General features: G+C 40.8%; 1 protein-coding gene across 1 annotated transcript in view; it reads left to right on the top strand.

Moving 5' to 3' along the window:
* The window catches only part of LOC307213500 (uncharacterized protein), a gene marked incomplete at its 3' end in the record, with an annotated part of 43,525 nt that extends 16,320 nt beyond the window's left edge, over nucleotides 1-27,205 (top strand). The window contains exons 9-20 of the mRNA XM_079971418.1: nucleotides 620-804; nucleotides 7,708-7,744; nucleotides 12,619-12,719; nucleotides 13,679-13,867; nucleotides 15,706-15,868; nucleotides 16,335-16,484; nucleotides 17,157-17,317; nucleotides 19,067-19,240; nucleotides 20,123-20,264; nucleotides 22,189-22,373; nucleotides 22,986-23,127; nucleotides 27,018-27,205. Of these exons, the coding sequence (XP_079827544.1) occupies nucleotides 620-804; nucleotides 7,708-7,744; nucleotides 12,619-12,719; nucleotides 13,679-13,867; nucleotides 15,706-15,868; nucleotides 16,335-16,484; nucleotides 17,157-17,317; nucleotides 19,067-19,240; nucleotides 20,123-20,264; nucleotides 22,189-22,373; nucleotides 22,986-23,127; nucleotides 27,018-27,205 (1,817 nt within the window). The remainder of the gene's footprint in view (nucleotides 1-619; nucleotides 805-7,707; nucleotides 7,745-12,618; nucleotides 12,720-13,678; nucleotides 13,868-15,705; nucleotides 15,869-16,334; nucleotides 16,485-17,156; nucleotides 17,318-19,066; nucleotides 19,241-20,122; nucleotides 20,265-22,188; nucleotides 22,374-22,985; nucleotides 23,128-27,017) is intronic.

Here is a 27,205-nt window from a genome sequence, read left to right as displayed (position 1 = left end):
AATGGGATCTTTACATGCCTGGAATGTAGAATACTGTGCAAAGGTAGGGATCACATCAGTTGCTATGGCCATTTCTGCCACCATGAATGTTGCTCACCCACGAATGTTGCCCTCTGGCTGAAAAAGGTTTCCCACCCCTGGTTTTCAGGACTGCAGGGAGGGATGGTATTGGGAGTACGTAATTCTTTTAAGATGGGCACCGTTAGCTGTTACTTTATCACTGCATTTTAGTATGCTTTAAAGTATTTGGGATATTTTCTTCTTATGATCAACTATTTGGAGCAATGACACATTGCTCCAAATAGTCAAAACAAAAAAATTCCTTCCAGTAGCACCTTAAAGACCAACTAAGTTAGTTCTTGGTATGAGCTTTTGTGTGCATGCACACTTCTTCAGATACACTTCAGATACTCCTGTGTATCTGAAGAAGTGTGCATGCACACGAAAGCTCATACCAAGAACTAACTTAGTTGGTCTTTAAGGTGCTACTGGAAGGAATTTTTTTGTTTTGACTATGGCAGACCAACACGGCTACCTATCTGTAATTGCTCCAAATAGTTGATCATAATACTAAGCAACCGATAAACCTGGTTTCTCTGCCCCCTGTGATTTGTTACAGGTCGGAGAGCATGTGTAGGTGAGTCTCTTGCCAAAATGGAGCTCTTCCTCTTCTTCACAAGTCTCCTGCAGAGATTCACCTTCCAGCCACCCCCTGGAACATCTCAAGAAGACCTGGACGTTACTCCTGTTGTTGGGCTTACAACATCTCCCATGCCCCACCAGCTCTGTGCTCTGCCACGTTTCTAAGACTCACAAGCTCCTGGATTGCTTAGCCTACCTGTGTGTGCAATGCGAGCCTTTTTTAAACACCCCTGTTCAACAAGGGTATTTGGGTGGAGTAGCCTATGGGTGGAATTGGTCCGTGCTTTGTCACAAACCTTAAGTGTTCCCCTTTACCTGCCATGCTGATGAATCACATAAAGCTAGTGTTGAAGCACTAGACCTGAATTATTATGACATTGGGGCCGGGGCACCAACTCTATGGGGCTGAGGTGTCTTAGCCTCTCCCCCCCCCCCCATATCTGTTCGAAGGTGCCATGCCCCCTCAATATTGAGAGGGCAAGGGAGGCCATCCACGGAGCTGAGCGCAGTGCAGAACAGTGCAGCTCCACTGATTGGCTCCTCCTGAGTGCAGGAGGGGAGGAACCACCGGCCATTGAATCCAAGCCATTGTGGACTCCATGCTTGGTCTCCCCTGACGATGGTATGTTATGCACTCATGACGTCACATCTTGGGTGCAAGTTGGTGCCTCTGCTTTGGGCATAGAGATCAACCAATGAAACTGGTTTCTTGTAGTCACATGTTAACAAATGCCTTCAAATATCTTGAAGCATCATATTCCCAGTTAAATGTCCAAATATTGAGGCATCTGATCAAGACCTGTATTTAAAATGAGCTTAAAAGATATATTTGCAAATGCTTGTATGTTTCATGCCAGGTGACAGCTGTTTATCTTCCTGCTCAAGCCCCCCGCCCGCCCCCCCCCCGATTTATAGCAGTAGCAGGAGACACGTTTCTCAAAGTTGTAAAAGGGAATTGCAGGCTCTACAGGAGCAAAGGTCATGCTGACCATACAAATTACAGAATACAATCAAGCTGCAAAAACACTAATTAAGAGTTAAAATAATACCAGGTGCCTCCCATTAGACTTGAGCCATATTTTCATAAGGTTAAAGGGCAAGAGCTAATAGGAACAGCAGCTGGCTTGAAAGGGGGGTGTAAATTTAAGGGGTTGCTTTTGGAAACTGTTTTTACTAAGTTCCTTTCCTTCTAAAAAGCTATATATGTTAATGTATGAAATATATTGGCTTAATGTAATTATGCACAGGATTTAGACAGTAAGAAATGTTAGATTCTTATGTTAGATTCTTATTTCATTGATGGTGTGTGAGAAGGTGAACCCAAGATCTCTGTTTAAGATAAAATTTAAAACCATGCGCCATCTGTTTTAGCCATCTGTTTTTGAGTGAATAGGGCAATAGGGTAATAGGGCAATAGGGCAAAAGGTGAAATGTTAATTAAGGTGCCTTGTCGAGGCAAATGTAAGATATATGGCTACTTGTCTGCCATTTATGGATAGAAGGAAATATAGCTCTTTGTCCCCCATTAAAGGTAATAGGAAATGGGTGTATCTTTTATTATTGGTTCTAGCAAACAGCCAATAGGAATTTCAACCAGGCTGATTGGACAGAGGCAGCCAAAGGAGGAGCAAGGGGGCTGGGCTGAGGAAATATAAGTGCTGGCCATCAGGGCTGGAGGGGGCAGAGCTTTTGGTAACCATATACCACTGTGCCTATCATTTATTTGTCTGACAAATAAATTATTATTTTAATTTCTCTATTGCTGCATTGAATATTTCATTCCAGCTAAGCGTTAACCACAAGCAGGGTGCTACAATATGAGCTAGTAATAATGGTTTTGCTTGGGAAATACAACTGTACAAGCTGCAGAGACCCCAAAATAGTTTTTTTATACAAGCAAATTATCTGTGAAGCACCCTCATGCAGAGCGGGTGGGCTCTTCAAATCCATGGTTTGTACTCCCCTACCAATTTCTGTCAGTGGGGAATCCAGGTCTGCCCACACCTGAAGCAGTGTCCTCAAGTGTAGTATGTTGTTCTTTGCCTTGAAGGGCAGACACAAACATTCACTCTAATTTGAGAAAGTAGCAATCTTCACGTTACATTCAGCAAGTTTACAATCTGTGTACACAAGTAGCTAAGTTGTACACTCATACAATCATTCACAGTTATTCACTTTAAGAAGGCTGGTTTCAAAAAGCTTAAGGAACTACTGGGTGAGATCCCATGGCCAGAAATACTTAATAAGAAGGGAGTCCACCTTTCTTAAATGTGAAATATTGAAGGCCCAAATGCAGGCAATTCCAGCAGGAAAGAAAAGTGGGAGGCATCTAAATAAACTAGTGTGGTTGCATGAGGAGTTCACAGATGAGCTGAGATTTAAGAAGGACATGTATAAGAAATGAAAAGGGAAAACCACAAAGGAGGAATATACACGAGCAGCCAACATTTGCATAGAGAAGGTCAGGTGGGCCAAAACTCAGAATGAACTCAGACTTCAAGAGAGGTTTTTTCAGCTATGTTTGAAGTAAGAAGAACAAGCAAATAATAGGTTCTCTGCATGGAGAAAATGGGGAAATGCTAGGGTAACAGAGAGAAGTGGAAACTGCTCAACAACTACGGTACTATGCCTGTGTCTTCACCCAAAATGAAAGCAGTGCCAGACCTGGTGATAACAGAATGAACAATGCAAAGAGGAAGCTGCAGTCCAAGATAGGAAAAGAGGTGGTAAGGGAACACCTAGCTACTTTAAATCAGATGTCCGGGGCATGTTGAGCTGCACTCAAGGATACTAAGGGAGCTTACAGATGTCTCAGAGCCTCTGTCTATTTTTTTAAAAAAATAATTTTTTATTAATTTTCCACACAAATAAAAACAAAACAGTCAACACACACAAACAAACACCAACATATAAACATGTATAATTTCAAATCTCTCTCTTTTTTTCATAACCTTACTTCTCGGACTTCCCCCTCCCTCCCCTTCTCTGCTTCCCTATTTTAAATGTTTCTTCAACAACCCTTCAGATCGGTTAATTAATCACTTATTGTCTTTTTAAATTTCTTCTGGTAATTAATCTATCAGTCAATTACAGCTGTAATTCCATATTTTCCTTTACCTTGGCATTTTAACATTCATCAATATTACAACAGTTCTTAAGATATACTTTAAACTTCTTCCAATCTTCTTCCACCGTCTCTTTCTCTTGGTCACGAATTCTGCCAGTCATCTCTGCCAGTCCCATATAGTCAATCACCTTCGCCTGCCATTCTTCCAGCGTGGGTAGTTCTTGTGTCTTCCAATACTTTGCCAGGAGAATCCTTGCTGCTGTGGTGGCATACATAAAGAACGTCCTATCCTTCCTTGGCACCAATTGGCCGACCATGCCCAGGAGAAATGCCTCTGGTTTCTTATGGAAAGTACATTTAAGTACCTTTTTAATTTCATTATAAATCATTTCCCAGAAGGCCTTAATCCTCGGGCAAGTCCACCAAAGGTGATAGAAGGTACCTTCAGTCTCATTGCATTTCCAACATTTATTATTGGGCAAATGATAGATTTTTGCAAGCTTGACTGGGGTCATGTACCACCTATAAATCATTTTCATAATATTTTCTCTTAAGGCATTACATGCCGTAAATTTTATCCCGGTGGTCCATAACTGTTCCCAGTCAGCGAACATAATGTCATGACCAATGTCTTGTGCCCACTTTATCATAGTTGATTTGACTGTCTCATCTAGTGTATTCCACTTCAACAGCAGGTTATACATTCTTGATAGGTTCTTAGTATTGGGTTCTAACAGTTCTGTTTCTAGTTTTGATCTCTCCACCTGGAAGCCAATTTTCCTGTCTTGTTTAAACACTTCCATTATTTGATAATAATGAAGCCAGTCTCGTACCTTAGACTTTATTTTCTCAAAACTCTGTAATTTTATTTTTCCACTCTCTTGCTCTAGGATTTCGCAATATTTTGGCCATTTAGAATCCATATTAGGTTTTTTCACCTCCTTAGCCTCCATTGGTGATAACCACCTAGGAGATTTATTTTCCAGCAAGTCTTTATATCAAATCCAAACATTGTATAGTGCTTTCCTGACAATATGGTTTTTAAAACCTTTATGAACTTTTACCTTGTCATACCATATATATGCATGCCAACCGAATCTGTTATCAAATCCTTCCAAATCCAGAATGTCTGTGTTCTCAAGAAGTAGCCAATCTTTCAACCAGCAGAAAGCTGCCGATTCATAATACAGTTTTAAGTCCGGCAGGGCAAGCCCCCCTCTATCTTTAGCATCAGTTAATATCTTAAATTTTATTCTGGGCTTTTTGCCCTGCCAGACAAATTTAGATATGTCTTTCTGCCACTTCTTGAAACAGTCCAATCTGTCCACAATCTGTAATGTCTGAAACAAAAATAACATTCTAGGCAATACATTCATCTTAATTACAGCAATTCGGCCTAACAAGGAAAGCTTCAAGTTTGACCATATTTCTAGATCTTTCTTTACCTCTGTCCAACATTTGTCATAGTTATCTTTAAATAAGTTCACATTTTTAGATGTCATATTAATCCCCAAATATTTAACTTTCTTTGCCACCATTAATCCAGTTTCATTTTGAAACCTCTCTCTTTCAATATTTGTTAAGTTTTTCTCCAATACTTTAGTTTTTTGCTTATTCAACTTAAATCCTGCTACCTGACCAAAATCTTGAATTATTTCTAAAACTCTTTTCGTACTAGTATCTGGCTGTTGTAGGGTCAATACTAAGTCATCTGCAAAAGCCCTCAGCTTATATTGTTTGGCTCCGACCTGAATTCCTTTAACCAACTGGTCTCTCTTGATCATGTTTAACAAAACCTCCAAGACAGATATAAAAAGCAATGGGGATATTGGGCACCCCTGTCGTGTCCCTTTTTCTATAAGAAGTTCTTCAGTAACCACATTATTTACAATTAACTTTGCTTTTTGTTCAGAGTATATTGCACCTATACCATTTTCAAACCTTTGGCCTACCCCCATCCCATGGAGATTCTTCTTCATAAAACTCCAAGAAATGTTGTCAAAAGCTTTCTCTGCATCCACAAATATTAGTACAGCCTTCGTATTGATGTTAACTTCTAACAGTTCTATAATGTCAATTATGTTTCTTACATTATCTGACATATGTCTCCCAGGGAGAAAGCCAGCCTGGTCCTTGTGAATCTCCTCCACCAACACCTTCTTCAACCTTTTTGCTAAAATGTCAGCAAATATTTTATAATCCACATTAAGTAATGATATAGGGCGGTAGTTCTTGATCTGGTTCTTTTCAGTTTCAGTTTTTGGTATAAGTGTAATAAATGCTTCTTTCCACGATTCGGGTGCCTTTTTCCCCTCTAAAATTTCATTGCAGACCTCCTTCAACGGTTGTATTAACCATTCCTTCAGAGCTTTATAATATCTGGAGGTCAATCCATCCAGTCCTGGAGATTTCCCCAATTTCATATTCTGGATGGCACCCTCTATTTCTTGTTCTGTTATTTTCTCATTCAAAACCATCGTACTTTGTTGTGAAATTCTTTGTAGTCCATATTTTTTAAGAAAATCATCTATTTCCCCTTCATTCTCCGTCCCTCATGCATATAGTCTTCTGAAATAACTCTGAAAACAATTACTGATCTCATTTGGTTTAAAAATGTTCTTTCCTTCCACCTCCAAACTTGTAACAGTATTCAGTTTTTGTCTCTTCTTCAGTTGCCATGCAAGAAGTTTCCCACATTTATCTGCTGATTCAAATGTCCTTTGTCTCATTTGCTTAATTTTCCATTCTATCTCTTGATTCATCAGTTCCATATACTGCATCTGGTAGAACTTAATTTCTCTCAAAACCTCATGAGACTTTGGTTTGGATCTCAATTTCTTTTCACCTTCTTTTATCTTTTCCAAAATCTTATCTTTCTTCGCGTTTTGTCTCTTCCTCTTTAAGGAGTTCTGTTGTATTAGGAAACCTCGCATCACGGCTTTACTTGCATCCCAAATTACTCTTTTCTCCACCTCTGTCTTCAGGTTTCTCTCAAAGTGGTCTTTCAAAGTTTTTTGGGCCTTTTTGTAAATCTCTTCATCTCTAAATAGGGTGTCATTCATTCTCCATCTGAAGGAACCAGCTGTTGTTAATTTCATCTCCATCTTTACAGGATTATGGTCGGAGCAAGTCTTTGGGCAGATTTCTACTTTTTTTATCTTTGGAGCCATCCCACTAGTAATCCATATTTGGTCAATTCTTGTCCATGTCATTTTTGCTTCGGAGAAAAAGGTTCCCTCTCTCTCAAGAGGGTTCCTTGTTCTCCAGATGTCAATCAGATCCATATTCTCAGTCATTTCGAAGAAAGTCTTTGGTAATCTCCCGTCCTTAGAGACCACCTGTCTTTGTGCTTTATCCATGTTTGTAGAGACCACGCCATTCATGTCTCCCATCATAATTACATTATAGTCCAAATAGTCCATTAAAGTCTCATGCAACTTCTTAAAAAATTCTGCCTTCTCTTCATTTGGTGCATAAATTCCAACTGTCAAAAATTTTTCTCCTTGAACTTGTATTTCAATTGCCAAAAATCTTCCTTGTTCATCTTTAAAAATTAATTTTGGGGCCAACTTCTCCTTTGCATAAATCACGACTCCTCTTTTCTTTACTTTATCTGATGAAATGAATTCCTGCCCTAATTTTTTATTTATAAGCAATTTTCTATGTGCCCTAGTCACATGAGTTTCTTGTAAACAAATCAAGTCCAATTGTTCTCTCTTCAAAATGTGAAAGACCTCACGTCTTTTTCTGGGAAGGTTAAGTCCATTACAATTCCAACTTAGAAATTGCAGAGCCATCTTGTTGTTTAATTAGTTGCTTCTCCAGTCGCTCCCTGCGGCTGTTCTTCTTCCGTCGATGGTTTAAGTCCAAATGACAAATTGCTTATCTCTACTTCCGGGATCAATTCCACCACTCCTTTCTGCAGGTCCTCCTCGTTTCTTTCCAAGAATTGCTCTTTATCTTGTACTGTTCTTATTTTAACTTTCTTCCCTTTATAGTTGAAAGACAAACCTTGTGGAAATTCCTACCTGAAAGGTAAATTGTTCTTTTTCAGCAAGTAAACCAGGTTCTTGTAGTGAGTTCTTGCCTCCAGGATGTATTTAGGGATGTCCTTGTAAATCTGCACAAAAGCATCTTCAATCTCTAGAGATCTCTGGTAATGTAAATTTAATATTTTATCTCTTTCTTCTTTAGATCTTAAGGTTATCAGACAATCCCTTGGAATCTTCCTGTTTTGCCTCCTTCCCAATCTGAAGGCAGCTGTAATCTTAAATTCCTCTTCCTCTAGGTTTACCTGCCAGAATTCTGAAAATTCTTTTGTGAGAAAGTCCACTAGGTTGTCTTTTTCACTTTCAGGGACAAGTCTTAATCTCAAATTCCTCTCCTTCCTCTGAATCTCCCACAAAGACAAGGCCGCCTCATGTTCATCCAGCTTTTTGCAGACTGGTACTAATTTTTCCTGTGCAGTTTCTGCAGTAGTTTTAGCTTCCTCAGCAATTTTTCGAGTTGTGGCGTTTTCTTCAATCAGTTTATTTATAGTTTCTGTATTAGATGTAATACTTTTGGTGTTTAAGTCCAACTTTTTAGAAAGTTCTGTCAACTGTTTGGTATTTTCTGAGCTCTGCTTTGTCAAAACTTCTAAAGATTCATTTATTTTAAGTAGTGCTTGTGTCACTGGATCCATAGGTATATTTGTGACTTTTTCCTGCCCAGCTGCGCCTGTTGGCAGTGTACTTGATATTGAGCCCCTTTTCTTTTGTGCAGCTTTGGCTTTAGATCTTGTTGCTATCTCTTCTGCTGGGCCACTCATATCCCAAGGTCGTTCTCACAGGAGCAGCTTTTGTATGGAAAAATCCACTGACTTGTTTTTTTACAGTCTATGTTACAGCTGTTACCACTCAACCCTCTAGAGGGAGTAATTCAAAGTGTCCAGTAGGCAGAAAGACAAAGAAACAAAAAATCCCCACAGAAACAAAGTTTGGGCAGCAATCTTCCAATATATACAAACTGACAATTTGTAGTTTCAATAAAGTCTCAAACTTGTATCAAATAAGGTCCCAACTTTGTAACAAGTCTTTATCTGACAGCTCACCTCCTCAGTGCTTTACTCAGGCAGTCCATTCCCAGAGTCAAGAACGGCAGAAAACTTTTCTTCCCTTTATTTTTCCATGCAGGTTAAGCCAAATCCACCTCCTTTTCCCCCTTGCTCCTGCTTGCTAAGGGGGAATTTAAGTTCAATGTCAAAGTTAAACAGTTCAAATTTAGTTTTCCTCCAATTGCAGCTTTGGAATTTCATTGCTTTAGCTGTCATGCAGTCCGGGGAAGGAGGACTTCCTTTATTTTGCCTTTCCCATTTTCGGCCGAATTTCAAACAATAAATTTTTAAAGTCCAGTAAGCTTTCCGATCCTACTTACGGGTATTCAATTTCAGTCCAGATTTCAAGAAGGAATCGGCGCTCTCCAACTATGGCGACGCGGCTTCACTTCACGGGCTGGGTAGCGACTCTCAGCACCACGCGCACCCCCGATGCCACTCCGGAGCCTTTAAAAAGGCTCCTTTACAGTAAAGGGGGGCGCAAATGGTGCCCACCGAGTCTCCTTGTTCACAGGTGTCAGGGGTTCAGGAGCAGAGACACAGGGGAGAAGTTAGGATACTGCTGCAGGTTCCCCCCTCTTCCCGAGGCCAACCCCCTCTGGCTTGGGTCCCTCTTTGCCCAAACGTTCCCACCTCTTTTGCAGATCTTGGCAGAGCGCTACTGCTTCTTCCTCTCTCTTTCTGGATGCTGCTAATTTGAATAGTTCCCTCATTCAAGCCCAAAGCACATGCTTGCTTGTAACTCCAATGGCTTTCTGTAAACTGCCAATCATCTGAATGGATGTGTCACAATTGTTAGTGCGAATTAGCTGGGCGTCCGAAAGAATATCCATAGTAATACACTGTTAATCCATAGTAATCCATAGTAATCCTGCTATTCCCGTCTGTTTATTAAGGCTGCATCATTTCTATGTTTCTCTTGTTTGATGCAAGAAATGACCCTCTCATTCTAAGAATGACATCCAGTCTTCACTTCCATTGGATAAAGTTACTCTCTGTGCATCTAAGCAGTATGAGAAACAATGAGATTGTGGGAGGGACTTCCGGGTTAGCGCCATCAGCAATGGCGGAATTCCTCTGACTCAGAGGAACCCGCTCTGCGAAAATCGGGTCTTGCCGCCGCTGCGAAGGCGGAGACCCCTTAAAAATCCCAGGCGGAGGAAGCCTGGGAACGTGGGATTCGGCTGACACCAGGAGCGCCTCCCCTACTCGCAGGGAAACCCCTTTTTCAGGGTTCCGAAGCGACGTGGGGTGAGCAGCGCGGTGTCTTGAATTGACCACTATTTTTATGGAGTGAAGCCGCACAGCCGTTGCCGGAGAGCGCTGACTTCTTCCTGTGGACAATTGGACTCTAAACAAGTACCCGTGAGTAGAACGGAAAATTGGATTAAGAAACACTTTAATTTGGCATTGAAGCGGGACAGTCTAAAAAGGAAGTCCGCCTTCCGCTTTTTGTATATAGACTGAAGCAAAAATTGTGCAAGCCAAAGTCTAGAAAGTTGTATATAAAGACCTACATTTCCTTCATTCTTAACCATCAAAACCCCTCTTGGAAGCAGGGGAAAAAAGGGGGAATTTTGATTGTTTAAGCCTGCAGAGAGAGAGTAAAGAAAGATAAATTTCCACCGTCTCAAACCTGGGAACGGGGTGTCAGAGACAGAAGCTTTTGGGGAAGCCCATCAACTGTGAATGGAACGTTTTTTGACAGATAGTTAAGGAAGAGAAACAAATTGATTCCAAAGTTACCTTTTGCATTTAAAAGAAACAAAATTTGAAAAATGAAAGTAACTTTCTTTTGCTGGACTTGCCTTTAAAAGATGGATACAAATGGAAATTGTTCCCTCTAGAGGGAGCTTGTTAAATTGTTGCTGGAGTCGATCTGGGGATTTCACAGCTGTGGAGATTAGGATTGTGAGACCAGACTCTGACCTTGAACAAGAATGGATATGGAAGAAGTTTTGGTGCTTGCTTTTTGCAAGACAAGCGCTTTGTTGGAGCAGATGCATGAGAAGATGAATTTGATGACTGTTGCAGTTTGAAATTTTGGACAAACAGTGAATACTTATATAGAAACCACTCAGTACCCAACCCAGGAACCTGTTTTGACAGGGCAAGTGCAAATGCAGAAGACAATGGAGGAGGTTGCTGCTGAACCTCAAGCAACAAAATGGATAGAACTGAGGCTCTGCAGGAGCATAAGCCGCTGTTCTTGAGCATTGAACCTGGAGTGGACCTGGGGGGGGGGGTCTGGAGTTGTGGGGGTCCTTAATTTTGGAGGGACTTTGAAACATGCATTTAAATATTTTCTGGACTACCCGGTTGACTGTGGGGAATGGGACTGTGGGGAATGGGCCGATCTGATGAGGGGAGATAGAGATATTTTTAGGTTGGAGTTCACCCGAGACCTACTCCTCAATGAGAAAGGAAAGAAATTAAGAAAGAGACCAACAAAAGACAAGGCAAAGTGCTGGTATAAACAAGAAGAACTGCAGAAGGGACATGGAAAAGACTTAAGAGCCTCGAACATAAGACTACCAGGTTGATGGACTAGATGGAATGGACAGTAAGGCCTGACATAACCCGAGACCAGGAAGAAGAGACGTTGGATGAAGATTGGAAGAAAGCTTTAAAAATTTATTTTGGGAATTAGGGTAAAATTTATTTAGGGAATTGGGGAAAATGGTGGAATGAAATCATTTGGTTTTAGTAGAAATGATATTAGGAGTTATGTATAAATAAGTATTAAGTTCCAGGATTTAAGGCATTTTATCGTAAGATAAGGTCAAAATAAATTAAGGTAAATTGAATGACAGAATATTGTGAAAGATGGAAAGGAATTGCTGAGTTAATTGATAGGTTAGACTGTTAAGATAAATTATCCAATAAAAATTGAGAAAGATGGAAAGAATTTGCTGAAACAAATAATTAAACTAGAATACAAAAAGGGAGGTGTGAGGAGGTCGATGAAACAAGTAAATGGAAGATAAAGAGATGGAATACTGGGTGTATGTTTTATTTTTCCTTTTTATTATTATTGTTGTATTCTTCTTTCTATTTTTACTGTTTTTCTTTTTTCTGTCTTTTTAATATATTGTAATGTATACGTTGTTAATTTTTTTGCTATTTGCTTTCTTTTTCTTTTTTCTGTAATCTCTAAACTCTTAATAAATATCACTTTAAAAAAAAGAGAGAGAGATTGTGGATATCCATCGTAAAAGAGAAAATCCAAAAGAATTTAAAAATATGTCAGGAACAATGCAGAAAATAAGAGATTGTTCTCAAAACTCTACAGTGTGGGGGAAAACCTCAGAATAATAAAAGAACAAAAAACAAAAATACAAAACGGAGTCTCATGGCTGAGTGAAACCATGGGAAAGGACAATCTTTCTCTGTTTTTAAAGTCATGTTTAAAAAAATCATTTTAAATGCCGAAATGTCTACTAAAGTATTCCCCACTGGACTCTTAACAAATATATTCTTCCCTGGACCCACTAGAATTCCTGGGTACCAAGATCTGAGTTAGGGGCAAGTACTCTTTGATGGGAGAACTCCAGCAGACATTTAAAATTACAAAATATGCAGCAAAGTACAGTGTGGAAATATAGACCGTTAGGCATTTAAAATATATCCTTGTGAAATCCAAAACTTTCTTCTTCCCTCTGCATAAGAAAAGAACACAAGTTTGATAAGTTAAAAACTGTTTTACTTACAAAGGTCAGGTTCATGTGCTTTTCCATACATCAGTCAGAAAAGACACAGGCAGTAAAACCTGGCTAAGATATAAGTGGTGAACGCTTTTAAATTATTGGTATAGGAACTCAAGAATGGCTTGTGAGCAACCAGCTCCGACTTCTTTTACATACTGAGCTTCTCAGGCAGACTGAGGTACAACAACAGGCTTGGATATCTTCCAAGGTGAGGGGAAGTGACCTAACTAAACCTGGCAGGACAGCTTACTCTATGGCTTTAACCCATTCATGCATTAGTATGCTGGTTATATGAGGCTGGTTATCTCACACAGATAAGTCCTAAGACACAAAATAAGCCAGTACCTGCTCTAATACTGTAGTATCCACCTATCAACACCTGAGCCTCCTGCCATCAGGTGCTTAAAATGGATGTAATCTGTTCTGGGACCTTATGAGTCAAGACAACTGTAAATAAAATACATCATCATGAGCTAAACCACAATGTTGCATAAGCCAAGAGAAAGTATATAACACAAGTTTGTCTATGAAGCAAATAGTTCCAGAGATGACTTGACAGAAGAGGGCTATGCTGCATAGTGCAGAAAATAGCACACACACACACACACACACACACACACACACACACACAAAATATTTGTGCAGCATTTCCCAGGGAACATCTCCCTATTTTGCTGCCACCAGTATATTAATTAACTAAACTAGTTACACACAAATGCTGAATAGCAGAATATTTGTAAAGAAGAAGTTCAGCAGATTCTGAAACTATTTCAAAAATATCTCACTAGTTCAATAATTACACAAGAGGATTTCTTAACGGTTGTTTGGGTCGCTTCCAACTCTCCAGTTCTGTGACTCTATAATGTTGTTTTAAACCTGAACATTGGACCTCCCGAGAATTCAAAAGAGGTTGAACCAACTGAACAATGCTTTCATTTCCGGAAGAAAATACCCCTGCTCAAGTAAGTATAAAAGGAAAGCTAAATCATCAAGCTTAGATTACAATAAAGTCGGGGGGGGGGGGGGAGTGGAAGGCAATTCATTGAATGAAATGATTCACTAGAGGCAGTTCCTAGTATTTGCTGCTCATTTCAGACGACAGACGTTGTCCTTGATCAAACTATGTTGTGACTTTCACAGTAATCGCTTCAGAAATTTGCTCACTGAAAAGAAATGGATTGGACTGAACAGATTCCAGCATTGTTCCTGCTCATCCTTACAATTATATTCATTTGGAAATGGGGCAGTTTCTGGAATAGGAGCTCCAAAAATCTGCCACCAGGTCCGACACCTTTACCACTTGTTGGGAATCTCCACATGATGGATCTGAAGAGACCTTACAGAACAATGTTAAAGGTAACGTTTTCTGTTCTTTCTGCAGCAAGGCAAAGATTCTGTGGATGTTTTTAGGCCAGGTAGATGTCAGTGTTCCATCTCATAAATGCAGATATGCAAAAATATAAAACTATGTCAAGTATGGCTTATTCCTTTTTTTCTTCCTTTTTGTGTGTGACTGCTGTTATGGTTTAGGCTGATAGCTGCTCTGTGCAGTGGAGGGACTGGGTCACTGGAGGAGGGGAACAGGAATGTCACAACCAGCCTGGGATATGGGTGACGCTGTGGTCTAAACCACAGAGCCGATTAGAAGATCAGCAGTTCAAATCCCCAAAAAAGGGTGAGCTCCCGTTGCTCAGTCCCTGCTCCTGCCAACCTAGCAGTTCGAAAGCACATTAAAATGCAAGTAAATAAATAGGTACCGCTCTGCTAGGACGGTAAATGGCATTTCCATGAGCTGCTCTGGTTCGCCAGAAACGGCTTAGTCATGCTGGCCATATGACCCGGAAAACTGTCTGCAGACAAACGCCAGCTCCCTTGGCCTGAAAGCAAGATGAGCACCACAACCCCAGAGTCATCCATAACTAGACTTAACAGTCAGGGGTCCCTTTACCTTTGCCTTAACCAGCCTTATCCGCAAAAATTAGCTGCAAAATTATCGAACTTTTCAGTGTGAAGCCAGCACTTCTAAATACATCATTTTAGAATCCACTCAAATTTTCACAATTATCTTACGTGAAACAAAACAAAGCAATTATATTGCTGAATGTGGGCTTTTAAGTGCGCCCATGTCTGAAATTATGTTCTTATTGAGAATGTTCATCTCTTCGCAACACCCACAGTTCCCAGGATTCTTTAGGCAGGTGTAAAAGATTTTATTACATTAAATCTAGATTAAGTCTCCAGGGTAATTTTAGGTAAAGGCAATATTGGAAACACTGGCGCTCCTCGGGAGAAACTGAGGAGCCTGATTCTGAGCAGCCAGAACTGATAGCTCAGTTGATCAAGCAGGGGACTCTTAATCACAGGGTCGTGGGTTCGATCCCACGTTGGGCAAAGATTATTACATTTCAGGGGGTTGGACTACATGATTCTTGTGGTCCCTTCCAGTTCTACAATTCTATGATTCTAACTTTCAATTTGTTAAGGAAGGAAAATTCACATCAGTTTTCAACATTATTTGCTCACAATTATCTCCAAATATGCCTGCTGTCTTTGTCCATGGAGTTTTCCTGGCAGGGATACTGGGGTGGCTTGCCGGTTCCTGCTCCAGGTGGATCACGTTTGGTCAAAACTCTCCACTATGACCTGTCAATCTTGGGTAGCCATGCACAGCAAAGCTCACTGCTTCTCTGAGTTATTCAAGTTGAGGCTCCAATACTTTGGCCACCTCATGAGAAGAGAAGACTCCTTGGAAAAGACCTTGATGTTGGGAAAGATGGAGAGCACAAAGAGAAAAGGACGACAGAGGACGAGATGGTTGGATAGTGTTCTCGAAGCTACCAGCATGAGTTTGACCAAACTGTGGGAGGCAGTGGAAGACAGGAGTGCCCGGCGTACTCTGGTCCATGGGGTCACGAAGAGTCGGACATGACTAAACGACTAAACAACAACATCTCCAAATAAAATAGAAGAGCTGCAGAATTTGCCGTCTTACTGCACTTTCTTCTTAATAATTTGAGGTTGCTCCTCTTGCTAAAGGCACCCATGTGATGGGCAATGCTTAGACATTTAAAGTTGATGAATTATACCATGAAACCATGTAAATGAAATCAGTTTTTATTTCAGATCTGTGACAGTATGTCGGTATGTTTGCGGGGTTTATTTGATGTTTCTCTCTTTTGGTCATTGAACTCCAGTTGTCAAAAGAACATGGCCCCATCTTCCGCATCCAAATGGGATTCCAGAAAATGGTGGTGCTGACAGGGTATGAGACAGTCAAGGAGGCTCTGGTGAATCAGGCGGACGCATTTGCAGAGAGACCCCTCATCCCAATTTTTGAGGAGTTTACAAGGGGCTTTGGTGAGGCCTTTCCTTCTGTATAATAATTGTGCTGTTTGTGAAATTTAGTTATCATATCAATATAGAATCTGTGCCAAAAGGTTCATAGAAGTGATTGTTAGTTTCAATTATAGCTTGGAGGACAGCCTGCCAATCGACCAGTGTAGCTGCAGCCATTGGATGGATAATGTCAGATGTCTTTGTCACTGCCAGCAAAAGAGTAGTGTTGAGGGAATAGGAGAATCTGGTCATAAGATAATGTACCATTACATCTGAAGGGCCGTAAACTAGAGAACCCCCTGTGCAATTGTGTTCTGAGGGTACAACCCATAGGAATATTGCTGAAGTTCTGGAGAATGTGTGTCCTATCAGAGACTGGAAGAGGGACCAGCTGAGAGGCATCCTCAGTTCCACAGAAGAAGGGTGAGATAAGCCCAAACATATTATTGTGCCCATGATAACTTGAAACTTGATCTCTGTTCTTCAGGTGTTCTTTTTTCACATGGTGAAACCTGGAAAGTGATGCGGCGGTTTGCACTAAGCACATTACGGGACTATGGCATGGGGAAAAGGTCCATAGAGGACAGAATTGTGGAGGAATGCAGTGTCCTGATTAAGACATTTGAATCTTACCAAGGTGGGTTTGTGTTTCCCTCTACTCTTCCAGGGCAAAACAACACTACATTAGATGCCCACAATATTGTGTTATATACATATTGCTAACTCTCAGAACTATAATAACCAGGATTCCCTGTGAAGAAGTTACCAATCTGCAGTGTTCAGGTCAGTGTGACATAATGCTGGCCTCTGTCCCTCTTTCCTGTCCTCCTCCTATGATCCCCTCTCACATCTCTGCCTCCCAAGGGCTTGCACAGCTGTTTGTTGCAGCAGCCCTGGCTTCAAGCTCCCAAGCGGAGGGGAGAGGAGAGGTGGCTGAGGGAACACTTCATGAGGGAGGGTGTTTGAAAAAGGGTGAGAGGCTACTGGCTCTGCAGGCAAGGGGTGACATACCCGTAACTGGCTCCTGAGGCTCGGAGTGCATTTGCCCCACAGGAAACCACAGAAAGAATGTAACTGGTCAAGGGAGTCATGGTGTCAAAAAGGATGAAGACCTCTGGTTAGGTATATACTGCCCATGACTCTTTTTAGGGTTTCTTAACTCAGATATCTTCAAGTACACCAGAACGTAGGATCAGTTTCTAGGATAAATGTGCTCTATACATCGGTAGGCTGACACTGGGAACCTAAGGCAGAGAAGAGCAATTCTACTTGGTATTTTATCTGAGCATTGTTTAATATTTATGTATAGGACAACCATTTGAAACCTCCACAATTATGAATGCCGCTGTTGCCAATATCATAGTGTCCATCCTACTAAACAAGCGATTTGAATACGAAGATTCCACATTTAGAAAACTTCTGAAGTTGGTCAATGAAAATATCCGGCTTTTTGGAAGCCCCTCTGTCATGGTAATCTAAGCTTTCTCAAATGGAAAAGAAATAGTTGGTTGTATTCACAGAATACTCAATGTGGGTGCAATTCCATATTGTTTGGGCTTCACTGCAAAACACATCTTGAGAAATATGAGTTGCGTAAGATCCCAGGACAGCATTTCCTTCCAAAGTTCCTCACTCAGCTTTCTTTGTGCAGCTTTTAGGAGGGGAGAGGTATTGCATATTTGCAAGGAAAAGTATTAGTAGAAAGGAATTGCAATCTTCAGGTATTAAGGAAAGCAGAGAAATTAATACTCACCCTCCAAAGTAAAGGTATGTTGGCCAAAGAATGCAAATAATTATTCGGTTTAGATCAATCATCCTTCAGTTTTGAGCAGAGACATTTGAGAGAGACATTAATTCTCCAGTTACTAAAGATGAATGGAAGTGGTTATAATTTTCAGAGACAATTGTTGGAAATTCAAAAATATAGGAGCAGCTATTATACACATATATTTTGGACTTGTTGTAAGATTAAAAGCTTTTGGTTATAAATTAAATTCTTGGTACCAATATGATTTTAATACCCAAATACATTAGATTTGGAAAGGCATAGCAACCAAGGGAGATTTTGAACTTTGCAACTGTTATAACCACTACAGCCAGACTAGTCAAAGCTAAATTTATGTATAAATGTATATATGCATAAAACACATGGGATGCAGCATTGTTAACACAACTTAAAAGTTTTAAAAGAGATATTGAAAGAAGGGCCCCAAATAAATTTATTTTTAAAAAGCAAATATAAAATTTCAAGACAATATTCACACCAATTATTATTTTCATTCATATAATTGGATATTCTGCTTAAAATATAATAGTTAGATAAGTCAAACCATAACTGATGTTTTGTATATTGTATGCATGATCTTATGAAATTATATATAGTTGAAATATTTTATTTCTTTTGTAATTTCACCTTTTTAAGAAATAAAGGTGTTTTTCTTAATGTACAGGGCCCCATATCTATCCTTTGGGGACTCCACTTCTACATCCTTCGATTGGGAGAATGTCTGTCTATTCCTATGCCCCACTTCCTGACCCACTAGAGGACCTCTCCTCCTTATTCCAATGCCTGCTTTTCTTACCCAGGAGTCTTTGTTGTGCAAGCTTTTCTGAAAGTCTAAGTCAGGTGTGTCAAGCTTTTGAAAGCCTTTGGTCCTCCATCAAGAATGGCTAATGGCCAGGGATAATACAAGCAATGTTAGGGTAGAGCTAAAAATGCCCCACCGCCAGCCCAAGACTGATGCTGACATGAGCTGAGGTGAAGCAATCTGCCTCAGGTGGCAAATCCAAGCGCTTCTCTGTCCCTGCTGTTGCACCACTGCCAGCCATGTCTCAGTTTTGCCCATGCCACCATGGCTGCTGCGACAGTGCCCTGTATTGTGGCAGCACTGTGAGTGACACCATGAGACTGTGGGGGGACAGTGCCAGGGGGGCATTTTGCTGCCCCTGGGCACTTCTGGTTGACCTCTGTCTAGGGGCTTGTCCACATCTGAGCAAACTGCTAATCCACAAGTACAAGGGGGCTCCATAACTACAACAGCACATAAGAAAATGGCCCCCAGCCTTGGCCTCTAAGGGAAATTTACTCAACGTTGCTCCAACCCAAGTACATTTTTGTTCTGTGTCATTGTTTATTCCTCTGTGGAAGATGAGATATTTGGAGTACCACCTGAGAATTAAGCACTGGGCTTTTCTCTTTGTCGTATTCTATCCTTACAGCTGTATAATATATTTCCTGCTCTTGGCTCGCTTTTGGGAGCCCGTAAGACTATCCTTCACAACAGAGATGAGATGCATGCCTTCATAAATGCCACCTTCATACAACACCTCAGAGATCTGGATGAAAACAACCAAAGGAGCTTAATTGATTCATTTCTTCTGAGACAGCAAGAGGTAATGGAGTCTTTTGAGCCTGCCAATAATATTTTTTATACTTTCAAATGTTGAAATTTTCACATTTAGAAATACATTTCCATGTGAGCTGGTGTCTAATATACAGTGGTACCTCGGGTTAAGTACTTAATTCGTTCCAGAGGTCCGTTCTTAACCTGAATCTGCTCTTAACCTGAAGCACCACTTTAGCCAATGGGGCCTCCTGCTACTGTTGCGCCGCCACTGCACGATTTCTGTTCTCATCCTGAAGCAAAGTTCTTAGCCTGAAGCACTATTTCTGGGTTAACGGAGTCTGTAACCTGAAGTGTATGTAACCCGAGGTACCACTGTACTCTGCACATTTTATTTTACTTTTGCTCTATAAAGCTTTGGTGAATATCCGGAGTCTGTGATCTGATTGCTTGCAGGGCTGTTTTCCAGTGGGACTCCCACTCCTCTCAAAAGACAAAGGAAAAAAAATCAACCTTTAAGATACGGTAGCTCAGTTGGTAGGAACACGATGCTGCGTACGCCAAGGTTTCAGATTCGAGCCCTGTAAGGGACAGCTGCAGTCCTACACTGCAGATGTTTGGAACAGATGATCCTCAGGGTCCTTCCAACTATATGATTCCATGATTCCATGACTAGTCCAACACGTCATGCTCCCCCCGCCCCGTATTTCTCTTGCACCACGCTCCTTTCTTCTGCCTGTGACATGCTTTCATGGAGAAAAGAGATTTGAGTGTGCTGGCTGTGTATGATTTTTCTACTTTCCTAGACCGCTTCTCTGCTCTTTCCATTCCAGTGAGTGCCCTCCCAGCCCTTGGCTAACTACTTTGATATCTGCAAGTGGAATTTCCTCATTCACCTGGTTATTGCCAGTTCTTTCTTTTTACAACTCAGGAGAAAGACAAGCCGGATGGATATTTCCACAATGAAAACCTAAAAGCCGTTGTGGGAAACTTATTTGCTGCTGGCATGGAGACCACTTCAACCACACTGCGCTGGGGACTGTTACTAATGATGAAATATCCTGAAATTCAGAGTGAGTGCTTTTCATTGGGTTGGCTCCCATTACTCTAGCTAGCATATCTTGATTCTAGTTATACATATCTACAGTGGTACCTCTGGTTAAGTACTTAATTTGTTCCAGAGGTCCGCTCTTTTTTATATAAAAAATAATAATTTTTATTAAGTTTCCATTTATCAAATCAAACATATCATACCAATTAGTCCAAATTGTAACAATACAAATCATAAAATCCAAATATTTTCCAAATTATAATTTTTTGTGGGGGGTACCCATGCTGCGAGATCGGCAGGAGGCCAATCATCTATATTTCTGCTGCTTTGTTGTTTGCAATGATGCTTTCAGTCTCCTCTTCTCATCTCCTTGTCGTTACTCATTTTCCTTTTCAGTCCCTCCGAGTTATCTCCACAAATGGATTGAAAGAAACAGTCTTATTTATTCTTCTGTGTGGACTTTGTAGTGTTCTCTTGTAAAACAATCACATAGATCCAATAATCATTCGAGCAGTCGCCGCCATCTTATTCCATTCCGATGAGATACAATCTTAATGTCCGCTCGTAAACTTTTCCAGACCCGCTGCATTGTAAATTAGCCTCTCCAGGAGGGTTACCGCCTTTTCAACTTTATGATTCCAACCAGATAACAAATCGGCTCCCCTTGCCTAAGGCCATATATCATGCAGCAAAGGTCTGCCTGTCCATGTTGGATCACATTGTAACTGTGTCACACCAAGAGCCAACTCTTCTTTCCAAATCTTTTACAGAATAAAACCTTCAATTCGTATTTATTCTTCCCCACACAGTTTATTTTTAGTCCCACTTACAATTGGTCGTAGCGACGGTTCTTCTAAGGGGGAGGGTTGTTAAGTAAATCACATTGAAAAAGTAGAACGTTCTCCCCCCCCTTTCTGTTCCGTTCCACATACCAGCATGTCTGCGATTCTTTGATGTAATCCTCCTGTCCCAATCTTCTTCATCTCGGTGGTAAAATTATTAGCAAATAAAAACACTCCTGACCTCTCTCGAAGCATGTGCGTTTACTTCTCCAATTTTTTTCCTTTTAAGTAACGCAACTAGTTTTGCTCCTGGAAGCAGCTTCGGAGGAGTTCCGAGACCCGCACGAGGGTTATGCGCCCAGTGCCTCGCACCCTCTCCTTCTTCCGAACTCGGGGATGATTTATGGCAACCACGGGCGAAAACAGCATCTTCCCCTTCCCTGGGAAGATAATGGAGACTGATTTACTCCCCATAATCAGCCTCAAATTACCTCGTGCGAGCAGGATAGATTGTATTATCCGCCATCTTCCAAGGCGCCCCTAGCAGCCCCCTTCAGAGGTCCGTTCTTAACCTGAAACTGTTCTTAACCTGAAGCACCACTTTAGCTAATGGGGCCTCCCGCTGCCACCGCGCCGCTGGAGCACGATTTCTGTTCTCATCCTGAAGCAAAGTTCTTAACCTGAGATACTATTTCTGGGTTAGCAGAGTCTGTAACCTGAAGCATCTGTAACCTGAAGTGTCTGTAACCCGAGGTACCATTGTATCTGGGGGCCTGGGAAGCTGGGGGGCTTAGCCCCACAATTTACAATGAGGGGGGTGCCCTCCTCAATATTCCGCAACTGGGTGGGCCTTGTTGGGCCTAGTTTCACTGTGTGACATCAAACATGTCAGCCCCCCCCCCATGTTGGGTGTAATCAAGCATGCATGTTTCTGACTTTCGCTTCCTACATAACTATAAGCAAATTGTGTATTTCCACTAAAATTCCCAGGTGAATAGTGTCTTCCACAATTTTGCCTTATGTTGTGAGATTGTGCAGTCCCATTGCATAATTAGCTGTCAGTTACACAAGGAAATCTGAAGATATGAGTCAATGGCAAACATATGCTTTTGAGCCACCAATGAGTTTATTTTAACAACAAAAATCGCACTCCACTGCCCCCAGTTAAGGTCCAAGAAGAAATTGCGAATGTTGTTGGATCTTCTCAACCAAGGATTGAGCACCGAACGAAAATGCCATATGTAGATGCTGTGATCCATGAGATCCAGAGATTTGCTGACATTATCCCAACAAATCTGTCACGCGCAACCACTGTGGATGTTACCCTCAAAGGCTACTTTATTCCAAAGGTAATCACTTTGATTAAACTGCATTCTTTGCTCAGTTGACTGTGATCAATTTCTTCATTAATTAGGACATTACACTTTAGGCTAAGAAGAACAGTTTGGATATGATATCCTGCTTTATCACTACCCAAAGGAGTCTCAAGGCGGCTAACATTCTCCCTTCCCTTCCTCCCCCACAACAAACTGTGAGGTGACTGGGGCTGAGAGACTTCAGAGAAGTGTGATTGGCCCAAGATTATGAGTCCACCAGATTACGAGTCCACTGCTCTGAACCACTAGGAGCAGGCCCCACTGACCTCCTTGTAAAGTAGGGGGCCATTGCCCCCCTTGGGGCCCCTGTTGGAGCCCCGGTTCCCTAGTCTGGGCCTACTTGCTTCTTCCTTCCTCGCTGCATACAGGTCTTTATTGAGTCATCCCAGAAAAGTTGGGCAAGGAGCTCAGTCAACAATTCTCTCAGCCCAATGATGACTGTTTAAGGAGCTAATGGTATATGATCTGTGGATTATAATCCGGATTGTTTCTTGCTTTTAAAAAAAGACATTGAGGACTATACCATAACGATTTGCTTGATGGGCCATATCCATTTTTTAAATAACTCTTGCTTTTCCTTTGCAGGGGACTCACATCATGCCACTACTGACCTCCGTGCTGCACGATGAATCTCAGTGGGAAAAACCATACCAATTTTATCCTGAGCACTTTCTTGACTCTGAAGGAAAGTTCACAAAGAGAGATGCATTCATGCCTTTCTCTGCAGGTAACTCATTTTCTGTCTATTTATACATTTCCAATGTGAGCTTAATGAACAGGCCATCCTAAGTATATTAACATAAAATAAAACTTGGATGGAAGACACAATCCCAAACTGTCATTTAGAACTGCAATAAGATACGCAACATTATTCATTTTCAGTAGGGCAGCTTCTGGGCCAGTGGCCAAATTGGACTCTCCAAGGCTCTCTAACCACCCTCAGAACTTCCCCCAGGCCTTGGCTTTCAGTGGACCTGCTCTGTGTTCCCCTCGTGGGCTTTGGCCTGGCCGGAATGTGCCATTGATCCATGATAATGCCACCTGCTTGCTGTGGTGGAGAATGGATACAGGCTGTTTGGAGGATTAGGGTACAGAAAACTCTCAGACCGTGGGCTGAAAAACATCCGCTCCCCTTGGTTTTCAGCCCTGTAGAATGCTTCTTTTAAAATATATATATATTTTTATTCATTTTCAAATACGAATTTATACAACCATTTTCGAAATTTATTACATAGTATTCTTTTTTTGACTTCCCTCAGTTTCTCTGCCAATCTTCCGTTTTAATCTTTTCTTTTGTTTACACATTTCTAATTTTTCTATTGCCTTTAAATTATAACCTCCCCAATCTTATTCCCTTTTTTACAATATTCCTTATAGTTTCACAGAACATCTTGAAAACCTACAAGCGTTTTCTGCTCATCACATATACTTTTCAGATAATGTGTAAATTTTCCCCAGTCCTCGATGAACTTCTGGTCTCGCAAATATCGAATCTTCCCTGTTAATTTATCCAATTCTGCGAAGTCCGTCAATTTCATTCTCCATTCTTCGATCATCGGGAATTCTTCCTGTTTCCATTTTTGGGCTAGGAGTATTCTCACTGCTGTTACTGCGTATTGGAAAAGTTTGCAGTCTTTTTTATTTACTTCATTTCCTACCATTCCTAAAAGAGAAGCTTCCGGTTTTTTAATAAATGTATATTTCAACATCTTTTTCAGCTCATTATAAATCATTTCCCAGAAGCCTTTCACTTTCTTACATTCCCACCACATATGATAGAATGTCCCTTCCTTTTCTTTACACTTCCAACACTTATTACATGTTTTATACATTTTTGCAAGTTTTACTGGTGTAATATACCATCTATAAACCATTTTCATGACATTTTCCTTTAACGCAGTACATGCCGTAAATCTTAATCTATCATTCCATAATTTTGTCCACTCCTCAAATTGTATATTATATCCAAAATCCCTAGCCCAATGCACCATCACCGATTTAACTTCTTCGTCTTTTGTATACCATTCCAGCAGCAATTTATACATTTTTGATAATATTTTGTGATCATTACTTAATATTTCTATTTGAAATTTTGAATCTCTTTCCACATAACCATACTCTTTAAAATCCTTTTTAAACATTTCATTAACCTGATAGTAATGCAACCAATCATACACATACTCTTTTACCTCTTCATATGGTTTCATTTTCCACTTCCCTCCTTCTTTTATTATTAGCTCTCCATATGTTATCCATCTCCCCCTCATATTGATCTTTTTAACACTCATCACTTCTAATGGAGATAACCAGTGAGGAAGTTTTGGTTCCAAAGGGTTTTTATACCTATCCCATATTTCTATAAGAGATCTACGGAAAATGTGGTTTTCAAAAGCCTTATGTATTTTCTTCTTTTCACACCATAAATATGCGTGCCAGCCAAATCTATTGTCAAAACCTTCCAGATCCAACAGCTCTCCATTATCTAATTTTATCCACTCCCTTAACTAACAGAGGCATGATGCTTCATAGTATAATTTCAAGTCTGGCAGGGCGAAGCCTCCTCTTTCTTTCGCATCTGTTAATAGCTTATATTGAATTCTTGGCTTCTTACCCTGCCAGATATACCTTGAAATTACTCTTTGCCATTCTTTAAAAATTGATGCCCCCTTAATTATAGGGATTGTCTGAAACAAAAATAACATTTTTGGCAGCACACTCATCTTTATCGTTGAAATTCTCCCCCAAAATGATAACTTCATCCTTCCCCACACCTCCAGATCTCTTTTTATTCCATTCCACACTGGTATATAATTATTTTGAAACAGATCAATATTCTTGGGAGTTAACCATTTTTTTGTTTAGTCATTTAGTCGTGTCCAACTCTTCATGACCCCCTGGACCAGAGCACGCCAGGCACTCCTGTCTTCCACTGCCTCCCGCAGTTTGGTCAGGCTCATGCTGGTAGCTTCGAGAACACTGTCCAACCATCTCGTCCTCTGTCGTCCCCTTCTCCTTGTGCCCTCCATCTTTCCCAACATCAGGGTCTTTTCCAGAGAGTCTTCTCTTCTCATGAGGTGGCCAAAGTATTGGAGCCTCAGCTTTGGGATCTGTCCTTCCAGTGAGCACTCAGGGCTGATTTCCTTCAGAATGGATACGTTTGATCTTCTTGCAGTCGGAGTTAACCATATTCCCAAATATTTAATTTTCTTTACCACTTCTATCCCTGTCTGTTGTTGCATTGTCTCTATCATGCCTTGATTCATGTTTTCTGCTATTATTTTAGTCTTTTTTTATTTAATATAAACCCTGCTACTTGACCGAACTGCTCTATCTCCTCTAATATTTTTCCCACACTTTTTACTGGTTCTTCCACCGTTATTACCAGATCATCAGCAAAAGCTTTCACCTTATACTCATTTTGACCTACTGTCACCCCTTTTATTTCTTCATTTTTTCCTGTTGATTTCAGGAAGACCTCCAGTACCATGATGAATAACAAAGGAGAGAGAGGACATCCCTGTCTTGTACCCTTAGTTATTTTTATATCTTCTGTAGTGATGTTATTAACTATCAACTTTGCTCTCTGTTCTGTATATATAGCCTTTATTCCATTGAAAATTTCCTATCCCACATCCATCAATTCCAAGTTCTTTAACATAAATTGCCATGATATATTATCAAAGGCCTTTTATGCATCCCCAAATATTAGCATAGCTTGTTTCTCATTCCTGGCAGTCAGATATTCTAAAATATTAATTATATTCCTTATATTATCTTTCATCTGTCTGCAAGGAAGGAAACCTGCTTGATCTTTATTGATAATTTCTTGTAGTAACTCTTTCATCCTCTTTGCTAATATGCTTGCAAAAATTTTCTAATCTGTATTTATCAATGCTTCTTGCTGGGAGTTCATCTTTTGCATACTTGCCAACATTCTTCAGATGAAAATCAGGACATTTTTCATATGTCCCAACTCACCCTCCTCAAAAGACCATTTGTGTTCCCCAGCCCCCCGCAGAGCATTTATTTTCAGAAGAAGGTCGAGTGCTGCCATTTCTAAACCAACAGGACTCACGACTTGCACCCTCCACTGTCCTGAGAAAACCCCTTAGCCCCAATCTGATTTTATTCTTTTAGTAGATTTACAAAAGGAAAAACACACACCGATAAACACATTTTAGAAAGAGGCAAGATTAGACATGGCTGCAGCAAGCATTTTTTAATAAATCCAGACTCCGTGTGCTCCGTTCTGCTCCCCCTTCCTCCCACCCAGGACTGCTCTGCCCTCTGCCTCCCCCTCAGAGCGACTGCATCATCACGCTAGCTCTCAACAGCCAAATCCTCTGCTCCAGCAGCCGCTATAGAGGGGCAACCTCTAGGCTCATCCTTTTCCCCAACCTCAGCAGCAGAGCGTGCATTGTGGGACTGGAGAATTGGGACACTTGGAGAACATGCAGTTCTTCAAGATTAGTGTTCATTCTTGTTGCATTTTAGAAGGGTATCATTATGAAATTTCCAACAGTGAGCAGTTTGATGCATTCCATTATAGATAAACCAATAAAATGTTGTTAAGGAAGCCATGAGCCCAGTTTCAATCCTGCTTGCGCTTCCTTACAGGTCGGAGAGCATGTTTAGGTGAGAATCTTGCCAAAATGGAGCTCTTCCTCTTCTTTACAAGCCTCCTGCAAAGATTCACATTCCAGCTACCTCCTGGAACATCTGAAGATGACCTGGATTTGACCCCTGCTGTTGGGTTCACAACACCACCCATGCCCCACCAACTCTGTGCTCTGCCACGTTCATAA

Source organism: Podarcis cretensis (genome assembly GCF_951804945.1).
Source record: "Podarcis cretensis genome assembly, chromosome: 3".
Lineage (NCBI taxonomy): Eukaryota > Metazoa > Chordata > Lepidosauria > Squamata > Lacertidae > Podarcis > Podarcis cretensis.
The sequence above is the reverse complement of the archived record's forward strand: the minus strand, read 5'-3'. Positions and strand labels throughout refer to the sequence as shown.